General features: G+C 40.2%; 2 protein-coding genes across 4 annotated transcripts; one reads left to right on the forward strand and one right to left on the reverse strand.

Annotated features, from left to right (window-relative positions):
- Positions 1-4,853: 4,853 nt before the first annotated feature.
- LOC306825431 (NAD-dependent protein deacetylase sirtuin-3) lies at positions 4,854-11,251 on the forward strand. The gene is made up of 7 exons (XM_079346196.1): positions 4,854-6,172; positions 7,074-7,292; positions 7,465-7,697; positions 9,519-9,619; positions 9,708-9,869; positions 9,973-10,185; positions 10,791-11,251. The coding sequence occupies exons 1-7, from the start codon at positions 5,955-5,957 to the stop codon at positions 10,947-10,949; spliced, it is 1,305 nt and encodes a 434-aa protein (XP_079202322.1). The 5' UTR covers positions 4,854-5,954; the 3' UTR covers positions 10,950-11,251.
- Positions 11,252-11,673: 422 nt separating this feature from the next.
- ric8b (RIC8 guanine nucleotide exchange factor B) lies at positions 11,674-20,159 on the reverse strand. Of its 3 annotated transcripts, none has more exons than XM_079346194.1 (10): positions 19,943-20,159; positions 19,482-19,529; positions 18,762-19,394; positions 18,101-18,195; positions 16,405-16,555; positions 15,960-16,055; positions 15,626-15,770; positions 15,327-15,471; positions 15,117-15,236; positions 11,674-13,059 (listed from the first exon to the last, which is right to left on the reverse strand). In XM_079346194.1, exons 1-10 carry the CDS (start codon positions 20,024-20,026, stop codon positions 12,951-12,953), a joined length of 1,626 nt encoding a protein of 541 aa, XP_079202320.1. In that variant the 5' UTR covers positions 20,027-20,159; the 3' UTR covers positions 11,674-12,950. The 3 variants fall into 3 exon arrangements, with proteins under 3 accessions (XP_079202320.1, XP_079202319.1, XP_079202321.1); XM_079346193.1 differs by having other exon boundaries at positions 15,960-16,058; XM_079346195.1 differs by having other exon boundaries at positions 15,960-16,058; positions 19,482-19,524; positions 19,943-20,012.
- Positions 20,160-20,187: the final 28 nt, after the last annotated feature.

The raw sequence follows: 20,187 nt of genomic DNA on the forward strand, positions 1-20,187 counted from the left end.
CAACAACCAAGAATCAAAATTAAATACAAATTGAAAACTATTTCAATAACGTGCTCCTTTAGCCCCAGAACCTCAGGGGTTGTTGCATATTAAGGCTTTTGTGTTTGGGTAGTTTTAGATGCTCTAATGCTAATTTGTTTGTTATTCAAATACTTGAGTGTGGCACTTTATTCACCTAAATATATGCAGCTCCAGAAATTAGTGTGACCTGATCACTGTTTATTTATTAATTAATTTATTGTTTGCTTGGTTTAGTCAAATTATTTCATCTGTGTTTAATCTTTTCATGAAATTAGCTGAAGGCACGAGTTTTCACAAATGCAAATAGAATTGTTCTCCACTGCAGATACAAATATTGTAACCAAAACAAACATTTGTAACATGAATCTATGACTCAGACTAAACTTTGGCCAACAAGACATACGATTATGTTGGATGTTATGGTGCTTCAGTTTACTCAAAAATGCACTAACACACTGTGGTTATTATCAGTCATGCATGAGTGTTTTTCTATAGGCCTATAAATTGGTTGAGCACTGGGAGCCAACTTTAAAATATCGATTAATCCAAAATTTGATTTTTACTGCAGTACTTGGTTTGCAAGTATTTGGAAAATAGTGAGAATTTAGTCACAATATTCCAGGACCCCAAATAAAAACTTCAAAACAGCCTAAACCTTAAAATAATTATGAATACTAAATACTATCTAATAAATCTTAGATATGATATACTGATAAATGTCCAAGATCCTTGATTAAACAATCTGTATGAACATGACTCTCCCAAAACAAGTATATGGTGAATGAGAGATAAAAAAATACACACATTTATCTCTATTTATATAGATGGTTTAAAGACTGCTAGCCTACATAAATATATTAAAGAACAAACTCCAGATCATTTAGGTCTCTATACAGTTAAAAGGTAATCATAACCTATAAGATTAGGACACACATGATTAAATAAAATATTGCACATAAGGATCCATCGAGCATGTGTGGAATGTCTTGAACAATAAACAGTGGACATGATATATTTTCAATCCTCTCTTTCTGAAGCAGCAGAAGAAGAAGAAGAAGAAGAAGACCACGTGATTACAGCTCAGTTTCCCGCCTGTATTTGTAATGACTTATTTAGTACCCGGAAACTGCTGCAGAGTGAGAGCTCGCTTCACAACAAATGTATCTGTTTGGACAACGTTAAGATAAACCGGCTGATACGTTTACTCGTCTTTAAGGACAGGTGGACTTGACTGCAGCGGCTTGTGGATTAAAAGAAGTTCAGCGTTTAACAGCGATTTCCTCTCGTATAGACTAGGTTACATAACACAGTCTGCTGAGTGTCTCCGCCTGCAGTATTCAAAGGGCTCTGCGTCCGGAAAGACAGGTACTGACAATGTTGATCAATCTTAAGCTTCTTGGCATTATTATTGTGGTCAGTGAGAAAGGTGTTCAGATTTTAACAACAATTATTTTATGATGAGCTTCAATAGCCAACTCCAGCTGTGATGAGTGTGTTTGAATACTCCAGTCTACAGTAACATGACTTTTTAAACTAAGTCTGATCACCAAAGTTAATATTGGACAGCCCCCCTCCTACATAGTAGTCTATCTAATCAATTTTTGCAGACAAAGATTTTCACATTCAGCTGCTAGAAGGCAGAAATAAAGTCCTCGGTCACATAGTGGGAAAATAACTTTGTTAAACTTAAAAGCACAAGTTAGAAATCAGTCACATGTTTTTGATATACTTGGATGGATGTGTTGCTCTCAACATGCAGCCAATATGAGATTTTAAATGATGTCTGTATTGACTCTAATGGACTACATTTCATGTGATGTTAGGAGACCTGTACATTAGTTCTGTCAATAACAAATCTTGACTATTTGTTTTTGATGTTAAAATGATCTGAATCTGAGAAGCTGTCTGCAGTCATATGATGTCATTGAGTAAAATTAGAGTATAATAAAATGACACAAACAGTAGTGTACAACAGCTTATCCTCATGGAGCTATCAGTTATGTTAAGCTCAGTGTTGATCGTTATGCAACATGATGGTTGGCATGTGAAGTGAAGTTTCCAGCAGGTGGCAGTGCAGCTTCATTGTTACTTGATCTGTCAAGTGCTGTGAGGCAAAAACATTACACATCCAACAGTGTGTTAAACAGACTAGCTCTGTGTTAGCTTCATGTAAATGAATGCCATTTTATTATAGTTATTGTAACTAAACTTTTGTAAATACAATTTAGTCATCAGTTTGTTTTGAAGTCATTCATCATGCAAATATGTAGTTCGTTTCAAAAAACAGAAATGTGTATGTTGAAGCTTTTTCCTCTGTTATGTCATATCGTACACATTATTTAGTTGAAGCTCCTGTTGTGGGTATTCCACTGGTGCAGGGCACCCCTGTAACAGAGACCTCGGTCTCAGTTGGTTATCCCAGCTAAAATAAAGGACAAATAAAATAAAACAGAGAAACAAACAAAGCAAATGAGACATCAGCTGACACGGTTAACTGTGTCGAAGTCAGACAACCAAATAAATGCATGCTAACCAAACTGTAACCCACAGTAAACAGTCATAGCAACATTGGCTTCCTGTTGTAAGAAAGCAGGAAGAGATTTTTAGTCAGAAAAAAACCCTACATTATAAGAAACAATCTGCAAAAAATGGTTGGTTTTTCAAAACAAGCAACAATTCACTTTTTTCTTTCTCGATAATACAAAAATGTATATATTGCTGTTCTAGATGAGGACGGCCGACCATCGATATAAATTGCTTGTTTAGTTGAATGTCTCGTAAAATATATATATATAAATATGTCTAAATATGGTAGTCCGACATTACCAGTTTAGCCTAAACTTTGATCACAGGACCTTAGTGTTTACATTTTTAAATCTTTCTTTTAAAAGTTCATCTTGGCTGTCCAAATAACATCACATTCGAGGTAGTGATTGATTAATGTTTAATTGAGGGCTGGTTTGTCCTCAGAGAAGTTACAGAACGAGGAGAGTCATTAGTCAGCCATCCAGCTCTCATCCTCCCCCTTAACTGTGTGAGCACACAATATACAAACACAAATTAGGACAGGCTGCTTTGTGTCAAAAGGGAGGGCAACAAAGATGCTACATATGTCATTAGTGAGCAGGTGGGGACGGAGGACTGAGAGCCGTTGCCTCTCCAACTAACTAATGAAGAGGTTTCTATGGCAACCCTGCCGCCCGTTGCCATCTCCGTGAGTGCAGCAGAGAACAAAGTCTGAGTGGAGGGTTAAATGGTGGGGTTGTAGGGGGAAAAGCTCCTCATTAAACTTAACCAAATCTGCTTTAAACACAGACTGACATGTTTCTCCAGCAGGTAGACGAGCTTAACCCTTGACTGTCCACAAGTTCCGATTGCTTCTGTGTGCGCTGAATGAGGATCAGATGAAGGGCTTAAAGTTCCTAGCGTTTGATCACTGCAACTTTGTGTTTTCATGATCCTCTACAAGATTCCTTCACCTATTTTAGCATGTACAGACATTTAAACAGAGTGGTGTTGTTTAGTAAAAACACTTCTTGTTAGTCCAGGTATAAAGCGGATAAATGAATGTGTAGTTTTTAGGTTAAATATTCAGTTGGAAATAGTGTTTTAAAGAAAATAAAAGCATAGCGATATAAAACGGAAATAACATCACTTTGATTTGAGATGTCATCCTGCTTATGAACTGGGTTGACTTTGAATTAGAACACGCTAAGATTTAAGTGAATATCTGCATGATGGTGGATATAATCTTTTTGTAAGTCGATAGCAAGAAGATGCTTCTGGTGCTTTTTGTTGTCTGAGACAAACATGTAGTGCTGCTGCTCTTTGCTGCTGTTTGGGGTTTTTAGTCCAAGCCTGTAGAGCTGTAAAAGGATTATCCCGACTGTTTGGGGGGTAAAAGTGAGCACTGAGGTGTGCCCTGTGTTGTTGGACGGCTCTAATTAGATAACTGTAACCCTTGTATGAGCAGCAACACTCCTGGTGGTCTCATACTGGGACACACTGGGCTCAGCTTTTTGGCTGTGGAGAGCTGCGAGAACAGGCAGTGTGAAAGGCCTTAGAGGGGGAAGGGGGATCTCTTAAATCCTTTTTAAGCCTTTTGTCATTTATACAGGGATTTATTCTCATATAAAATAATACTAAAATCACATTTAGTCCTCATCAGATAGAAAGTTTTGAATTTTAAAAAGATAATTCACTTTGCTCCAAACTAAATAATTGGTCACTTGTGATTAAACTTTTCTTTAAGCTATTCTACTTTTAGTAACCTGTTTTATGTTGTTGCTGAAGTAGCTTCACTTTTTTCACCATTATTGTTTTTGACTGCTTTACTTTGACTGTATGCAGCCGGTTTTCCTTTGAATCTGCTGCTGCTTTCACACTAAGTTTCTTTCCACGCTTCCATTTTTTTCCCCACAAAATTGAGTGCATTTCAGCTTAACCAGTTTGGGTGCATCATGGGTTTTTTTTTGCTGCAGATTGTAACTTGTTCAGATCCGACTGGACTTCTCTGATCATGTCTGCTGCTACACTGTCTGTGTGAGACCTAAATAACTGGGCTGCTGATTTATTGCCTGTACTCAGCAGTGTCTTTAAAAAAAAAAAAAGAAAAAAAGAAAAAAAAAAGGCCCACAGACAAAAGCTAAGACCGTCATTCCCTCTGCCTCCTGTTGTTTTTAATAGTTCTTTAGGGTGTGCAAGTAAAAAAATCCACAGTGGTAATGGGGGAGGGGGCCGCAGCCTTTAGAAAGTAAATTGAAAGAAGAGCGCTCAAATGAAAGTAGTTTAGAGAGTGAGGGATTTTTATAAAATGAACCCTTTTCAAAGTCAATATTGATAGCAGTTTAAGCCAGAAAGTTATATTCTGTATCTAGATATTTGTCTTTAAAAGAAATGAAAGGTAATAAATTAAAAGTTTTTGCCTACATAACTTCATCACACTGATTTCAGAAGGCAGATCTTTTTTTTCCTTTCAGTCATCATAACCCCTTTTCCTCCTGTGAGCCTCTGGAGGGCGATGAGGAGCTGCTGGACAGAAGCTTGTCTTATCTCTCCGCTGCCCTCTGAAGCCATCATGTTTTATGGGTTGTAGCTCTTTTGTGTCCTTGTTGGCTCCCTGATCACTCTCCCTCATTCCTCATGGAAGTTGTTAGAAGGCCTAGAATAGCTTTGGAAGAGAAGCCTCCCCATCCACCCCTCCTCCTCCTCCCTGTCTTCTTCTTCTCCTCCTCTCTTCCCTCTTTATTGAACCCCTCCTCCGTATCATTTATCTCTGCCCTCCCTCCCCTTCTCTGTCTTTTTTCCCTCAGTTTGAGGGGGCCGTTAGGGGGCATCCTCTTTTCTCTCCCAGCTGGGTTTGTTGACACACAGTCAATCTACAGATCCCTTTCACCTCTGCCATCTCTCTTTTACTCTCACCCCTCTTTACTCTCTACCCTTCGCTTTCTCCGAACAGTAAAGCTGCCACAGCTGTGGACTGTATTAGCATAGCTGTTGGGGGGGGGGGTTGCTAAATATATTGCAGCCATTACCTTTTGTTCAACAGTTGACAGTTTTAAAACATTTCAGCTACTCTCTGTGCAAAGGGAGGGAGGAGAAAAGAATGTCGGGATGATTTCAGTGTAACAGCTTTTTAAATATGGGACACAGACGGATGATGGCAGGAGGGCAAGTCCATGAAAGCAAGTTAATATCTAATTAGTACAATTAAAAACACAAGAGAAGAAATTGTCTTGGGAAACTACAAGCAATCTACCCTGGTTTCTATTCGGCTAAATAATAATAAAAAAGCTGTTCAAATATGTTTTTGAGAAATGCCACTCTAAGATTAAAACACAAAGGAGAGGGAAGGGTTGAATCACCGAATGAACTGTGACTAATGATTCATTTAATCACAGTTAACATTTTTTTCATGCTGGCAGCAGGTAGGAATGAGCAAATCCAGGTCCAATTGGGATAAAAAAGTCTCCCAGCCTACAGTCACTAGGATAACCCGCAGCTCCAGCTCTCAGACCAGACACGCCTTCCCGCCAGAGACCCAGTACTCAGGTCCAGATCCGTATGGAAAACAAAGAAAGAAGACAGACTCTGCTTTGGCCCAGGACCTAAGTCAGATGAGTGTGAGTGGACAAGCTGGTTTAACTACAAGGTGAGAACACATTACAGTAACTGTGTTTTGTATTTCCACCTTCCTTGTAATTCCATTACTAAAAAGAACTTAAAGAATATGTACAAGTTATAATAACCACAATAGTTTAAGTTTCAGTAGAAACTTGCTTTGAGGGATTTTATAGTTGCCAATCTGTAAGTTTATCAATCCACATCTAAAAAACTGTGTTTTATTGCTGTCCTCCTTCCAGTTATAAAGAGCAGTGGGCCACAATGTGTTTTAAAGATCAATGATGAACAGAGAAATAATAATACACTTAGGTAAAAAAAATGCACGTACATCCTGTATAGGACTGACAAGTTCACACATAGACCAAATCAGGAACGAAATCAATATCTGATCCATTCTACAGTCAAACCCAAACCAATTCAGATGCTTTCTTGTACATCATCAAATTTCAAACTGGACCAGGAGTCCATAGCTGTGCTAGTGCAACTGAGCCTGGTCTTTTTCTTAGAGCTAGATGCTCTAAGAAGCAGGCTAAAATATGAATGTTATTCAGATTAAATGTCAGCTATGTTTAGCGCCGTAACATAATGTGTTGGCATTGTGAATCTTCATGAAAAATCAAATAAGACAATGACATCTCTCAGTGGGTGCTGGATCCAATAATCACTAATAAGCCAAAAAAAAAAGCAATTTTTTCTTTTCTTGGAACTGAAAATTGTGCCTTAATTTAGAGATAGGACAGTGGATAGAGTCAGAAATGTGGGAGGTAAGGAGCCACAGGTCAGATTTGATACTTGTGCAACAACCTGAGGTAATCAAAGAAGGAGTCAACAGATCGTCTGTACATGAACGTTTTTTTTTCTTTAATTCAAAAAGTATGTCCTACTAAAACTGCTGTTTTATGTCTCTTTTCTCGGCGTGCTTGCTCTAGTGAAGGAAATATGTCCAAAGGCAGCAGTTCTTGTGTACAGGCTAAACAGTCCTCTGAGTCGAGATCGGATCAAGGAAAGCTCTCCGTGTCTGCTGTCAAGTGCTCATCCCAGGGTGGTCTGGCCTCTGTGGCTCGACTGCTGAAGCTCGGTCGCTGTAAGAAGGTTGTGGTGGTGGCCGGAGCAGGAATCAGTACCGCCAGTGGTATCCCAGACTTCAGGTCAGTTTGTCTTTACACCCTCATGTTCATCGTTTACTTTTAACTTCAAGTGAAACCAAATTGTAAAGTTGAAAAGTTGTTCAGTGAAGATTTTTTTTTTTTGCTCTTTGATGAAATATAAACCAATGTTCCCTAAAAGCACATCATAACGTGTGTACATCTTTATTTTCAGAACTCCAGGAACAGGTCTTTACGCCAACATGGAGAAGTATAACATCCCCTACCCAGAGGCTATTTTCAACATCGACTACTTCACCAACGACCCACAGCCTTTCTTCTCTCTGGCCAAGGCTCTGTATCCTGGCAGCCACCGACCCAACTACATACACTACTTCATCCGCATGCTTCACCACAAAGGGCTGCTGCTCCGCATGTACACACAGAACATTGACGGACTGGAGAAAAGTGAGTGAGATTCTTGAAATGAAGACCTTTCAGCCCACAAACACAAACAATGAAATGTCTAATATGATTAGAAAAGCATATATGACAACTGTCACCTGAATATCTAATAGTAATGTCACCGACATTTCTGCAGTCCCTATACGGGTAGATGTTAGACATGACATAAACAGACATGTACACAAAGCAGAAAAGACATGAAGACAGAGAAAGAAATAATGAGAACCCTTAAGAAAAACAGGCTTTAGAAGAACATACAGCATGACAAGAGGACTCTGCAACATGTTCATAAATGTTTTTGTTCATTTATTTATTTGTCAAACATGTCTGCTATTGATAAATCACCTCTAGCTTGTATTTATTTATCATTTGGCCGTAAGCTTCTCATGTTTTGTAGACTGAAATGAGTCACCTTACATTTTGTTAAAGTTTTCATCACAGTTTATGGATGAGCATTAATAGTGCCTTCACAAAGGTGCAGGTTACCTATGCCATGTGCACTGTCGCCCCATACCATCACAGAGGCTGGCCTTTGAATTGTGTGCTGATAACAAGAGACCAGGGCAGTCCAGTATATCCAAAGAGAAAGTCCACTTTTTGACTATTGAGACCACGGGACAGTTTACCACCACAACCCATTTGAAACGATGCTGGACCCAGAGAAGGTGGAAACGTTTCAGGATACGTGTTTATTTTGTTTCCTCAAACATCACAGTTCGCCAAACATTTGTCCTACAGTCACGTATTTGTTTCTAATCACGGTAAAGGTAGATAGTACAAATGTAATAATCAGTCACATAAACACAGAACATCTACATAGATGATTATGTACCAACATAGTTATAGATAAATAAAAGTTAGGTGTCCAGTTTTTTCATTTATTTTGTAAATCAGCTGTTCACAGGAGGCTGTTTCTCACAAGACTAAGAACCACCCAGAATTGGTTCGATCATTCTGCCCCATCCAGTGTTGCAATGTCACCCTCTTAGCTGTAGTGAGGGCAGCCTTGAGCCCATGCGCCCTTTCCCCACTTACTCCCTCTAAACCTTTTAAACCATGCAGAAGACATAAAGCGGGCGTAGGACGAACATGTACTTTCAGGCTGTCTCAAATCTTATTCAGAGCCATCTGCCAGCAGGTGGATAATCTTGTGCATTTAAAAACATGAACCATGTCACCTGGTTCCAGTTTACTTCACCAGCGAAGGTTTGAGTGACTCATTCCTGCCCTGTACATCCTTACAGGTGTCCAGTACGGCCTATTGTATATTTTAAATTAAACAAGTTTTGAACTGGCATCTCTTATGTTCCCTTCCTCTACTTCAAAAGTAACTTGCAAATCTCTTTCATACACAACTTTTGAATCTAAGTGTGTGCCTTACCTTACATTATATAATTGTTGGATTTATGTTTTTTTTATACATAGATTCCTCTTTGAATGGCAGACTTACAGCTGGTTTTTATAAAGCACCTGGTAACTTTGCCTGGTTTCAGGTTGTCTGTTGTTAATGCTTTGCCGTCTGGGGGTCTGAAGACCAGGCCATCCTGTATCAGTTTTCTGGGTTGTCCCCTGTGTACATCTCCAGATTCTCATAATCTTTCAATAATATTAAGTACTGTAGACAACGTAATTCCCAGATTCTTTGCAATAAGCTTCATGATCATGAACTTGTTTCCAGTTCACTTTATTAACTGAAAAATTTTCCACCAGGTGTTTTTTTTTTTTTTTTTGTCACTGCCCCAGCTTTTTGAAACATGTTTCATTTTGGGCTCACCAAAAAAAGCTATAAGTTTCAGTTGTAACATTTATTAATTCTCTTTTCAGTGTGTGGCATTCCTGAGGACAAACTCGTAGAAGCGCACGGTAGTTTTGCCACAGCTTCCTGTCACCTGTGCTACTCTGCGTACCCCGCTGAAGAGGCCAAGGTAAGTCTGACATCGTGTTCAAAAACCCTTTATTAGAATTCTCTACATCTGATGCCATATTAATACTTTTTTTAAATTTCATTTGCAGCATTTAATAATGAATGACAATGTTCCCATTTGCACATTCTGTGCTGCAACAGTCAAACCTGATGTCGTGTTTTTCGGAGAGGATCTTCCACAGAAGTATTTCCTGCACATTAAAGACTTTCCCAAAGCCGACCTTCTAATAATCATGGGCACATCTTTACAGGTAAATATAAGCAATGATGGTTCACATCTGTATTCAGTACTTTAAATGGGCTCATGGTACTGCTTGTGAGACGTTTACGAAGCCATTTAAAACGTTATTTCAGATCGAACCGTTTGCCAGCCTGGTGAATACCGTGCGCTCCACTGTGCCTCGTCTCCTCCTGAACCGACATGCTGTGGGTCCTTTTGAGAAAGTCCCTCTACGCAGAGGGGACCACATGGAGCTGGGTGACCTGGAGGAGACGGTGCGCAGGTTTGCTGAAATGCTGAGCTGGAACGATGAGATTGAAGAGCTTATAAGGAGTCAGGAGACGCTGGTGGGTTCCAGATCACATAACATGTGATTCATGTAAACTCAAGCCAGATAGTTATTTTTAGTGTTTTAAATTAAACCTTTATTTTTCCATAAATATTCCCATTGAGCAACAAACACTCTTAAGAATCACAAAGGGCAGAGTAATGTTTATTAACTTTTTAACATCTTGTGTTTGAATCAGTGAAATCACCTCCACCAGGTGTATAGTTGAAGGGAGCGTGGTCATGTTTTCTCTTGCTTGTCTTTGGGGTCTTGTGTATGAAAAGTCAGTATTCATTAATTCTACGGCTTCTGTTTCCTCTGTTGATGCAACAGGAGCAGAAATATTCTCTCTTTATACTCGCGTTTAATAACCACTAAGTAAATCACTGATAGTCAGGTTTCAGTTTTAGCTGTGTCATGCTAAAGGCAGCTAGCTTACCAGCACCAAGGTAACTCTGGAGCCACGACAGGCCATTACACAACTTTTTCTTTAAACTGTAGTATACAGTAGCAGTACCATACAACACACCTGGAGTTGTATGTTGTTGAGTTGACTTCCATTTCCATTGTCTTTGGCCTTTGATTTAACACATTTTTGCTAACTATACATTTCAATCCTTGCAGAGCATCCATCCACTTATAAGCAGTTCTCCATCAGTGAGTGTGCAGACGCCTCTGCAGAGCCGAGGAGCTCCAGTGGAGACGAGCAGGTCCAGTGGCAGTGACGACACAGATTCAGAGACGGACAGCAAGAGCTCCGTATCATCCAGCCGGAGCAACTGATACCGATTGGAAAAGTTACGAGTTTCATCTGGCCTTCGTTCACACCAAGACTGTTGAAATATTTACTCCTCCTGAGTCATTGTTAGGCCACGTTCATTTGAGTCTGAAGCTTCTGTCAAATACAATTTATCAAGCATATTTAAAGCACTAACTATAGGGAGGGTCCATGCAGAACACTAGTGAATAATTATGAGCCCTGCAACAAGTGTGTTTGATATTTAATGTCCATGTCTCTTAAACTGTTCTTGTTTTATATACGTACAAATGTTTTAAACAGTATTTAATAAAAGTATTCAGCAATTCTTTGTATTTCACTTTGGTTCATGTATGGGTTTGAAAAAAGACAACTTTACTTGTCCTGCTTTTTATTTACGTTTCAGTAGAGGCCTCAATAGATTAACAAGTTGTGTGTTTATATACAGTTCGTAAAGAATTTGTACAAAGAAAAAAACAAGTATATTCGTTCCAGCTGGAGAAGTAACATTTGATAAGTGATGGAGGAAAAAGAAGGCATTCACACAGGTAAAATCAACACACTTACAGATGCATGACAAAACAAAGGGATACACCTGAAGACACAGAAAAAATGGCAGATTAACTGAATGTTTTTTTAAATTATACCTTGGCCTTTACACTGGAGTTATTCTGGAGGTGTGTTATGACACAACCCCTCAATAAGACACTTATTAACCAATTAACATGTTTAGTGCCACCGATTCTTGAAAAAAAACACGTCTGGTTAAAACAATATTCGGTTTATGTAGAACATAAAACATCAAACATATCAGTGATCAGAAGGTTTTAACTACTGCGAATTTTCTCGTACTAGATCTTGTCGATTGTGCATCAACTTAAATTACATCAACCTGACATGTAATTTAGTTTTGAAATACTAAAGAAAACTTGTGGATTAAAAAAAAAAATACATTCCAGAGAATTGATTTCATGCAGATTTGGCAAAAGGAACATGATTTAGACAATCATTGCATCTTTACACATTTCTTTGTCAAGAACCAAAAAAAAAAAGAAGAAATAGTTTAACATCCACAACACGTTGAATCCTTCAGTTTAAGATCTTTGACAAACGGCCTGATTTGTAAAGATTCCTCAACTGTGCAGTCCACACTAAATAGGCCTCGTGATTTTAAACCTAGCACTTGATTTGATCATTTACAGTGATTTCCTGTTTGTGTTCATAATGTGCACTTCATTATAAAGAAAAACAATGAGTAAAGAATACAGAATAAATAAGAAAAACTCGAGAGAAAAAAAAACAAAAACGTGAAAACAAAAGCACACAGGAATGATTATTCAGATTCATTTACACTTACAGCATAACAAAAACGCTTCTAATGTCATACACGAGATCCAGAGAGACATATATTAACTCTATTTCCTCAACTATGGAAGCAATAAGATAAACAATGAAGGTGCAGTAGTCGCCATATGAGCGTAGAAGCTTCCTACGCATCAAGATGTCACTGCTGTGTCTTTCTGCCACACTTTACAGACTGGCTTTAGGCTATGGCCAGGCCTTTGTCGTTTCCTCTTACATGATGAGTTGTGTCCCAGTTTAGACCCAGATCATCAGAAGGCTCATTTTCACACTGATTTATTATAACAGCCTAACCTTTGAACGAGGCATAGATCAATTATCCTTCTTTGTCTTTTACACTGCTGAGCTGCTTTAGAGTGTGTTTAGGTGATCCTTTTTGAAATACTACTATTACAAATAGTTCACGTAGTAATGACACAATGTTATGTGTGCGTTCAGAAAATTGGTAAAATGTATAAATATAATGAAACCAAAGCACATAATCATCTACACCTTAGGTTGTAATATATGAGGCAGAAATGCATTTAAATATAAAGACACAGGTTCAGCTCCTCTGAAGAACCAACCTTCATTCAAAGGATCAGGCTCTTGAAACGGAACGCAGTTTTAGGTGTTTGAGCACCAAGTGAGCTCAGCCTGAAAACTCTGCCTGGATGTTCAGTGTGCTAGTCAGAGTCTGATCCCGAGTCTTCAGCATGTGGATCACAGAGAGTTTCCTCAAGAGGTGCTAACGTCCCGTCAGGTCTGACCCCCATCGGCCGGATCACGTTCTGCCTGTTGACACATGAACAAAAATCAGCAAGGGAAACATTCCCGCTCAAGGATCAATTTGTAAGACATCTACTGAATTAACGACGCAGAGTTGCCAAACACTGGAGCTTCGGTGTCTGCGACCTGGCAACCCGCATGTGCATGGGTTCTAGGGAGGAGAGGACGGGGAGAGACAGCTCTATACAACGTTTTGAATTTGGACTGAAGTACCAATGCTAAGTGTCAGAGTTAAATATGGCGCCTTTACATCCACCTCATTTGTTTTACATCTTAAACAAAATGTGTAGAGGATTCAGGGCCTTTCTTGTGACATCTCTCACTTGTACATCTTCACTCTCTTACATTCAGAGCTCAAGGACCCTCACTTTACAACCCCACCCCATTTGGGGACACTGGCCCCCGTCAGATCACCCCCTCTGCCCTCCTCCCCTCTCCTGTGGCAGTTTAATTACAGGATCAGGGCTCCGACTAAGCTCCTCAAAGCTACGGCTGCCCCTTCATCCTAATCCAATTATACCTGCACTGTCACCACTCCCTTTGAGATTATTTATCAGAGAATTATCCATCAGATTTAAAAAGGTCATTTTAATGTAATGCCAAATGATTACTGCATTTACATGTACTTTCACAGGTTAAGGTCTTGAAAATGAGACGAGTGGTGTTTAAAAGCACAAATATTACATAATATATACATCAAAATATTGACTTTGACATATATGTGGAGAAACCTTTAAAATGGCCACAACAGCATCTGGTCAAAGTCAGCAGATACAATGAAGTCTAAAATAAAACAAAACAGTAACATGTGACATCATGTCTCCCAATTAGAGCAAAACATACTCATCCTTTCTCCTTATGATGGAAGAGTGGGGGTGTTGGGTGGGGTGCAGAATATGTGCTAATTGGCAGACCAGTTAAGCAGTTAGCGGAGCACATTCTTGCTAGGCTCTGACTGATCTCCTTAGAGGCAGTACTCCACCATCATCACGTCTCTTTTACTGAAGAAGAGAAAAAAAAAGAAAAAAGAATCTTCTTCTTCTGGGCGCACGTGCCTCATTACAGCTCAACCCCCTTTTTTTTTTGGCTTGACAATGACGAGGTCAGCTTTCTTATGGTCTCCACATTTGTTCAGCTGCCTGACTTCCTCCTTATTCACGTTCCACCAGAATTGCTTTATTTAGTTTAGTCTCAGTCAGCTCCCCGTCTGACCAGCAGCAGTCTCCTCAGAATGAAAATAATAAAGTCGGGACACATGTTATTAAAAAGCTGAATGCGACACATAAAAGAATTGGGACTGTGTGCCCATTAGGTGATAATTAACGGAGAGGTGGTGATGATGCTGCAGCGGCGTGCCAACAGCCTCTTTTTACTCCAGCTGAATGCTGCGGCATGCTGACGGCCAGGCCTAATAGAGGCTGCAGCTAACAGCAAGAGATTCTTCCTTTGATAAGTCAGTTGGCAGGGAGCATCTCACGGTTACCTTTGTACAGGCGTCGTGCTCGGCTAACATTAACCTGCTCACTAAAGAAAGGTCAAAACAAATACAGCAGGGTTCTATACGGAGGGGGAAATAAATGAGTCATAATTTGAGCCAGGGAAGCAGACAGAGGAAGATCCTCTTAGTCCAGCCTTTAGAAAAAGTAAACTAAAATTTATTTCTGTGAAAGACCTTTATGGCATCCTATATTAATTATTACTAGACTGCATCTCTGAAGAACTTTGTTTTTTTAGGTTTAAAAGTCAGAATGACTTAAACATCTGTTGATTATGGATCAAAGACTCTTTCATGAAATTTGGCGGCGAGTCAGACCATGAAACAAGAGATCAGTGAGTGTATCTTAATGCAGGTAGGGATCGTGATGCACATTTGCTTTAAGGGCTGAACACGTTAAACACGTCTTCTTCAGAGACCCCTTGTTGCATTTCATTTTCGAAATGAAAAGAACAGTTCCTCCTAACACGCTTTTTTGAAACATTGATAGTATAATTACTAAACAAAGCCAATGGCTTTTATAGTTCCTTGAAATGTCCACAGCTCTTTGTTGATCAGTTTATATTACCTTGATAACTTGTCGAACATATTGACAAGGATTTGTGCTTCGTACTCCTTCTGCTCCTCTGACATCTCTTCGATAGGGTTCGGCATTGGCTCCTCGACATGACCGGTGATTGGGTTGATGCTGGGATGAGCAGATGAGATACATTCATGCACATGGATTAAAAGATCATCATATATACATGTGCTTATGTGCTCAGACCAAAGCACTCACAAAGGTTTGGCAGTTTTGTACTCCTCTGTGTCTGAGTCTTCGTCCTCAGAGTACTGAGTCTCTCCTCTCCCTCCTGCAAGAAGTCCTCGAGCCACCAGGAGTCCTGCTGCGTTTCCGTATCCTGTGTACTTCAACAGGTTGTCCACTGTAAAACCACAGAGACACAGCGATGATCCCAGCTGTAGCAATACAGCAACCACGCAGATGAGCACCACTCTCCACACTCAAATACAAACGTAAACCCTCACACACTCAGATTTTATTTTAATTTTGTCCCAGCAGCCGCTCTCTCGACTCACCACTTTCTTTACACAGGACAAAGAGAAACTCTGCAGCCATCTGCTTAACTCCCATGTCCACGTGGGTCATAAGGCGAACCAGCTTATTTCGAACGGCGCTGCCAATCTCTGGTCTGATCTTCACATCTTTTAATGGGGGAAGTACCTGGGGGAGAGCAAAAGTCTTAATCATCTCGATTCATGCTTCTTCTTCTGGGCTATGAAGCCTCACTGTTGGCCAATGAAAACACAGCAATCTCAATTAAAAGCTTTTAAATTCAGTTTAGTTCGGTTTCACAGTGAAAGTGTCGTATGCTTCATCAGCCTCTGAGTTGTGATGTTTGCACTTATGTACCTGAGCTTTGATGAACCTGCGGATCTCCCTGTGGTGTCTGGATCCTTCAGTCAAAAGGCTGAGCACCGGAGTCAAACCCTCTTTGTAGTTGGAGCCCTGCTTGGAGTGACACAAGCCAACAACACTTCACAAGCTGGAACAGCAGCTGGATTTTAAGCACTAGTTCACACATTGACTTTACAGGGTTTTACATGGTCTCTGTTTACTGTGTGAAGGCTACCAGGTCAAGAAATACTCTCCTTAAACTACATGTAAGCTGCACATGTAAGAGTGAGATAATGCTAGTGCATCCTGTCGTGTAAATCACAGCAGCTGGGATTTTTGAGGAAGTATTTGAGTTTGAGATTAACTGACACATAAACAGATGCATGAGAGGACTCATCATCACTCCTCCATGTTAGTAATTCTTCCATTCGACTTTGTACAGGCTGCAGGAGAACTTTACCTTGTCAATCCTTTTCTCCATGAAGTCTAGTAACACCTGGACTGCATCCATGTTTTTTCCTCCATATTTCTCTTGTCCTCCCCGGACAGGAAGGTCAATCAGCACATCAAGGCAGGACACCGGCAGATTATTCAGCAAGTTGACAGCATGGCTAGAGAGGAAAAAAGAAATCTGTTTTACTGCCTGTGAGTATAACGGTCAGCACTCCTCAGCTGTAATGCCATAGCTTTTATACTGTTTAAACACTTTCAACAGGTCTTTTAAGACAGAAGAAAAAGTAGTGCGTTGCTACGACTGGAAAAACAATCTTACTGTGTTTGAGTTTGATCAAAAAAAGAGCTGTATCAGACTGAAAGTATTAATGGTTGAAGCTGACTTGGTTTCACGAGTTCCTTGTAACGGTGACCTTTTAATTCCAGTGACACACGTTTGTATTCTAACATCAGTCTAAATTTAAATTTCCGTTTCAGTCAGTCAAAATAAAGTGTAAAGTGTTGGGGCGTCGGGAGCCTTGGGACTGGTGTGCACGCCTCTCATGCAGAGGCTTCAGGTCTGTAGGCAAGATGTCACTCCTCACTGTGTCCCTCCCAGGGTGCTATCTTTAAAATAAAGATAGAGCTTAAAATAAATAAAGTGTGGTTCCACTGTTCTACTCATATTTTTCTATAACATCTGCCTCAAGCTGGCTGAAGTGTTAGTGGTGTCTAGACTGTTGTTAGTAGGTTCTAACACCTGTTTTGTCACAGTCAGGTTATTCGGTCCAGGGCCACAGATGACGGTATTACTGCATAAAATTGCCACCAGAGAAGATCCTGCTGCTATTTCAAGAGGGATTCAAGCTCTTCATGTGGCTGCAGAGCTTTTTCTTTTACAATAATACTAAAGTCTGCAATAGAGGCACAAAGTCTCACATGCGCTCCCACAGATGGCTGCTTAAGGAACTGTCATATTCTATGTTCTTACCAGCAAATCACAGCAGGGGATGCTACAGGAGAGTATGTGGATACAAGTTATTCTGCTTGATAAGTGTGTGCCTTTCCATGCAAACTAGTGTTTAAGGAAGTTTGGTATATATTTGAGCTAAAGAGCAGTAATATATAACCAATCACCAATAGCTGAGCTTGCCATGAGCTGCACGAGTGAAATCTAACAGCCACATTTTTCAACTCGACTCTTCCCGGGATAGTTCCTGCCAGCCCCCCGTCATTAAATGTTGGTGTTTGAAACGGGAACCTTGAGGAGCGTGGACAAACACAGCAGGTGATGATAAGGAAAAATCACTGCACACATTTCTATTTTTTGCATTACCCTTTTTTTCCTTGAGCCTTTTTATGGTATGTGGTGATAACCAGGTACCAGAGAGCAGCCAGTGTCATCTTCTTGCTCATAATGAAAGTGCTTCTTTATGTTTTCTGCTCTCCCATGTGTTCTTTTCCCCTCTTTCATTTAAACAGGTTATCAAATCACACGTAGTATTGATCTTAAGTAGGTATGTAGGTTTTTGACACTGTGTTTTGGCTTCATGAAACCACAGCCTCTCCATCTGACAAGGAAAATTCCGAGATGGAAAGACGTTTGAACAAGAATCAGGAAGATTTTAAGAGGTGACCTGTCTGAACATTTCTCAAAATGTCCATGAGTGCATGTGTGAACAGCAGATTTAGTCAATGAAGGCTGTGAAGAGCGGATTTCCCACCTGTGCGCTTCCTCGGTTTTCTCCTCGGTTTCAGTCTTTTGCATCAAGAGATGACGCAGGATGGCTACTATGAGTCGGAACTGGTGGTCATCCTCCTATCAAGAAAAAAGAAACATGAATGCCTGGTTCAACAAAAGTAAAAAAAAAAAAAACAACAACAACACAAAAGGTGTTTATTAAGATATTCAACACAACTGATATTTAGTTTCACTGTCCCTTTGAGTGCCACACAGGTTATTACACTATAAATGTGTGTGCAATTTGATATGTCTTCTGTTGTTCTACCTGATAGAGTACACATAGTTTGAGCATCAACCCAATGTTATCTTCAATCCATGTTTTGAATCATAAAGTTAACAAGAAGGAAACAAGCTTCAGCCCCTCCACAGATGGAGGTCAGGGCTCTGAGAGAAAATAAAAGTCAGGAGAAATACTTGAGGAGGACTCCTTCACACAGACAGAATCCAGAAAAAGTACTGGAGCAGTCTTCTGATTTATTTTTTTTAATCAATAAGTTAAGTCCTCACAGATACAACAAAGAGAAAACTGATGTGTAATGAGGCTTTTGTTGGAGTCAGGGGAATCTTTACAGGCCATAACAGTCTAATCTGTGACTGAACAACCGAGGCAAACAAAGCTTTACTGAAACAATGACACTCACCTCACCACGAGTGTAAGATAGTGTGAGGTTGAACAAGGCTTTGAGTGCCTCCATTGCTCGCTCGTTGTCTTCCGCAGGCATGCATAGGGACTGCGGGTCAGGCGGGGCCGCTTCATAGCGACCAACCCAGCTCACATCCAAGGTGTGCTCCAACACCTCAGTCAGGAGTTTCACAGCATCCCATTCTTTCCTTAAAACCCCTCTCAAATCAGGTCTCAAGGCAGATAGCAGGAAAAGAAGGCGAAGCGTGAACAGGCCAATCTCGTGGTTCCATGTGCTGGCTGTACGCAGACTTTTAGAAAGGCCCTGAGCCAGCTCCACATCCACACTGACCTGCTGAGCTGCAGGACTGTTGAAAATCACATTGCATAGGCACTTTAAAGCCTCAACAACCACCCTCTCCTCCTCTTCTGACTGGGTGTCTTCCTGAGAGTTTTTCTGGTTGTCACCTTCTTCTTCCTCTACAGTATGCAGCTTTGCCATCCGTCCCAGGATCAGCATGCCCTCCCTGGTGGCTACAGGTGAGAGGACGTGTTTGTCTCTGGACAGAATGCGCAGCGTCTCCAGACATGTTTTCTGACAGCTGGGCGGCACCTGCCTCCCAAGTACAGTCAAGACACTCTGACACAGCCTCTGAAATAAAAATCACAATGAGAAAAATATGGATTATAACATTACTGCCATGCCATCTCCTGTCAAACCTCTTATAAGTATACTCACAATGCGCAGGGTTTCTTCCCTTTGCTCAAATTTGAAGGTGAGGCTGTTCTGGAAAGAAAAAAGATGGTAAATGAGGATGGAAAACATTTCAGCCTTACAATAAATAAGGCATATTGGTCATGTTTTGTAACAAATATACGGAGATATTTACTAAGCCCTCTTTGATCTTGCTAATGTTTGCTAATACTACTGTTAAGCTCTACGTAGATTTACAAGGTTTTAAAGAAGTAGCCACACTACATTAGTAATATTAACATATCAAACTAATATATCAAACTCCTGTGTGCCTTATTCATGAAGACTTCGTGAAATAAGTTTTACACATGACACTGACTGTCATATGACTCACGTTTTAAACTAAGTAGCTGAGAAAGTGTTTAGCTTGCTAGATGCTACCTGTTAGCTCGATAGCTAACATTGTGTGTTTTGGTTGTCGTAAAAAGGAAATAACCGCAGCTAACCTCTCCATTATACTGCCGAAGAAGCTCCTCACTTTCCTCCTCGTTGGCCGTGTTAAGCTGCGACAGGATGTTATTTAAATCCATGATGGGTTTGTGAAAACGGATGGTGAGCTTGTTTTTGACGTGACCAATTAATGTTGCTAAGCTAGCTTGCTAGCTGGTAGCTGTCAGGCTAACAGCTGTCAACGGAAACTCCGCAGGTTGTATCCATCAGAGCTGCAACCTCAACACACAACTAGATATAT

Source organism: Symphodus melops (genome assembly GCF_947650265.1).
Source record: "Symphodus melops genome assembly, chromosome: 6".
In the NCBI taxonomy this organism is placed as follows: Eukaryota; Metazoa; Chordata; class Actinopteri; order Labriformes; family Labridae; genus Symphodus; species Symphodus melops.

Coding starts and splice junctions, on each gene's coding strand:
- ric8b (XM_079346193.1), bottom strand. CDS start 20,026: ATGGATTTAAATAACATCCTGTCGCAGCTTAACACGGCCAACGAGGAG. Junction 16,556..18,100: donor AAAACCGAGGAAGCGCACAG/GTGGGAAATCCG, acceptor TTTCCTCTCTAG/CCATGCTGTCAACTTGCTGA. Junction 13,060..15,116: donor ATGTTCGACAAGTTATCAAG/GTAATATAAACT, acceptor ATGTGTCAACAG/GCAGAACGTGATCCGGCCGA.
- LOC306825431 (XM_079346196.1), top strand. CDS start 5,955: ATGAGCAAATCCAGGTCCAATTGGGATAAAAAAGTCTCCCAGCCTACA. Junction 7,698..9,518: donor CATTGACGGACTGGAGAAAA/GTGAGTGAGATT, acceptor TTCTCTTTTCAG/TGTGTGGCATTCCTGAGGAC. Junction 9,870..9,972: donor TCATGGGCACATCTTTACAG/GTAAATATAAGC, acceptor ACGTTATTTCAG/ATCGAACCGTTTGCCAGCCT.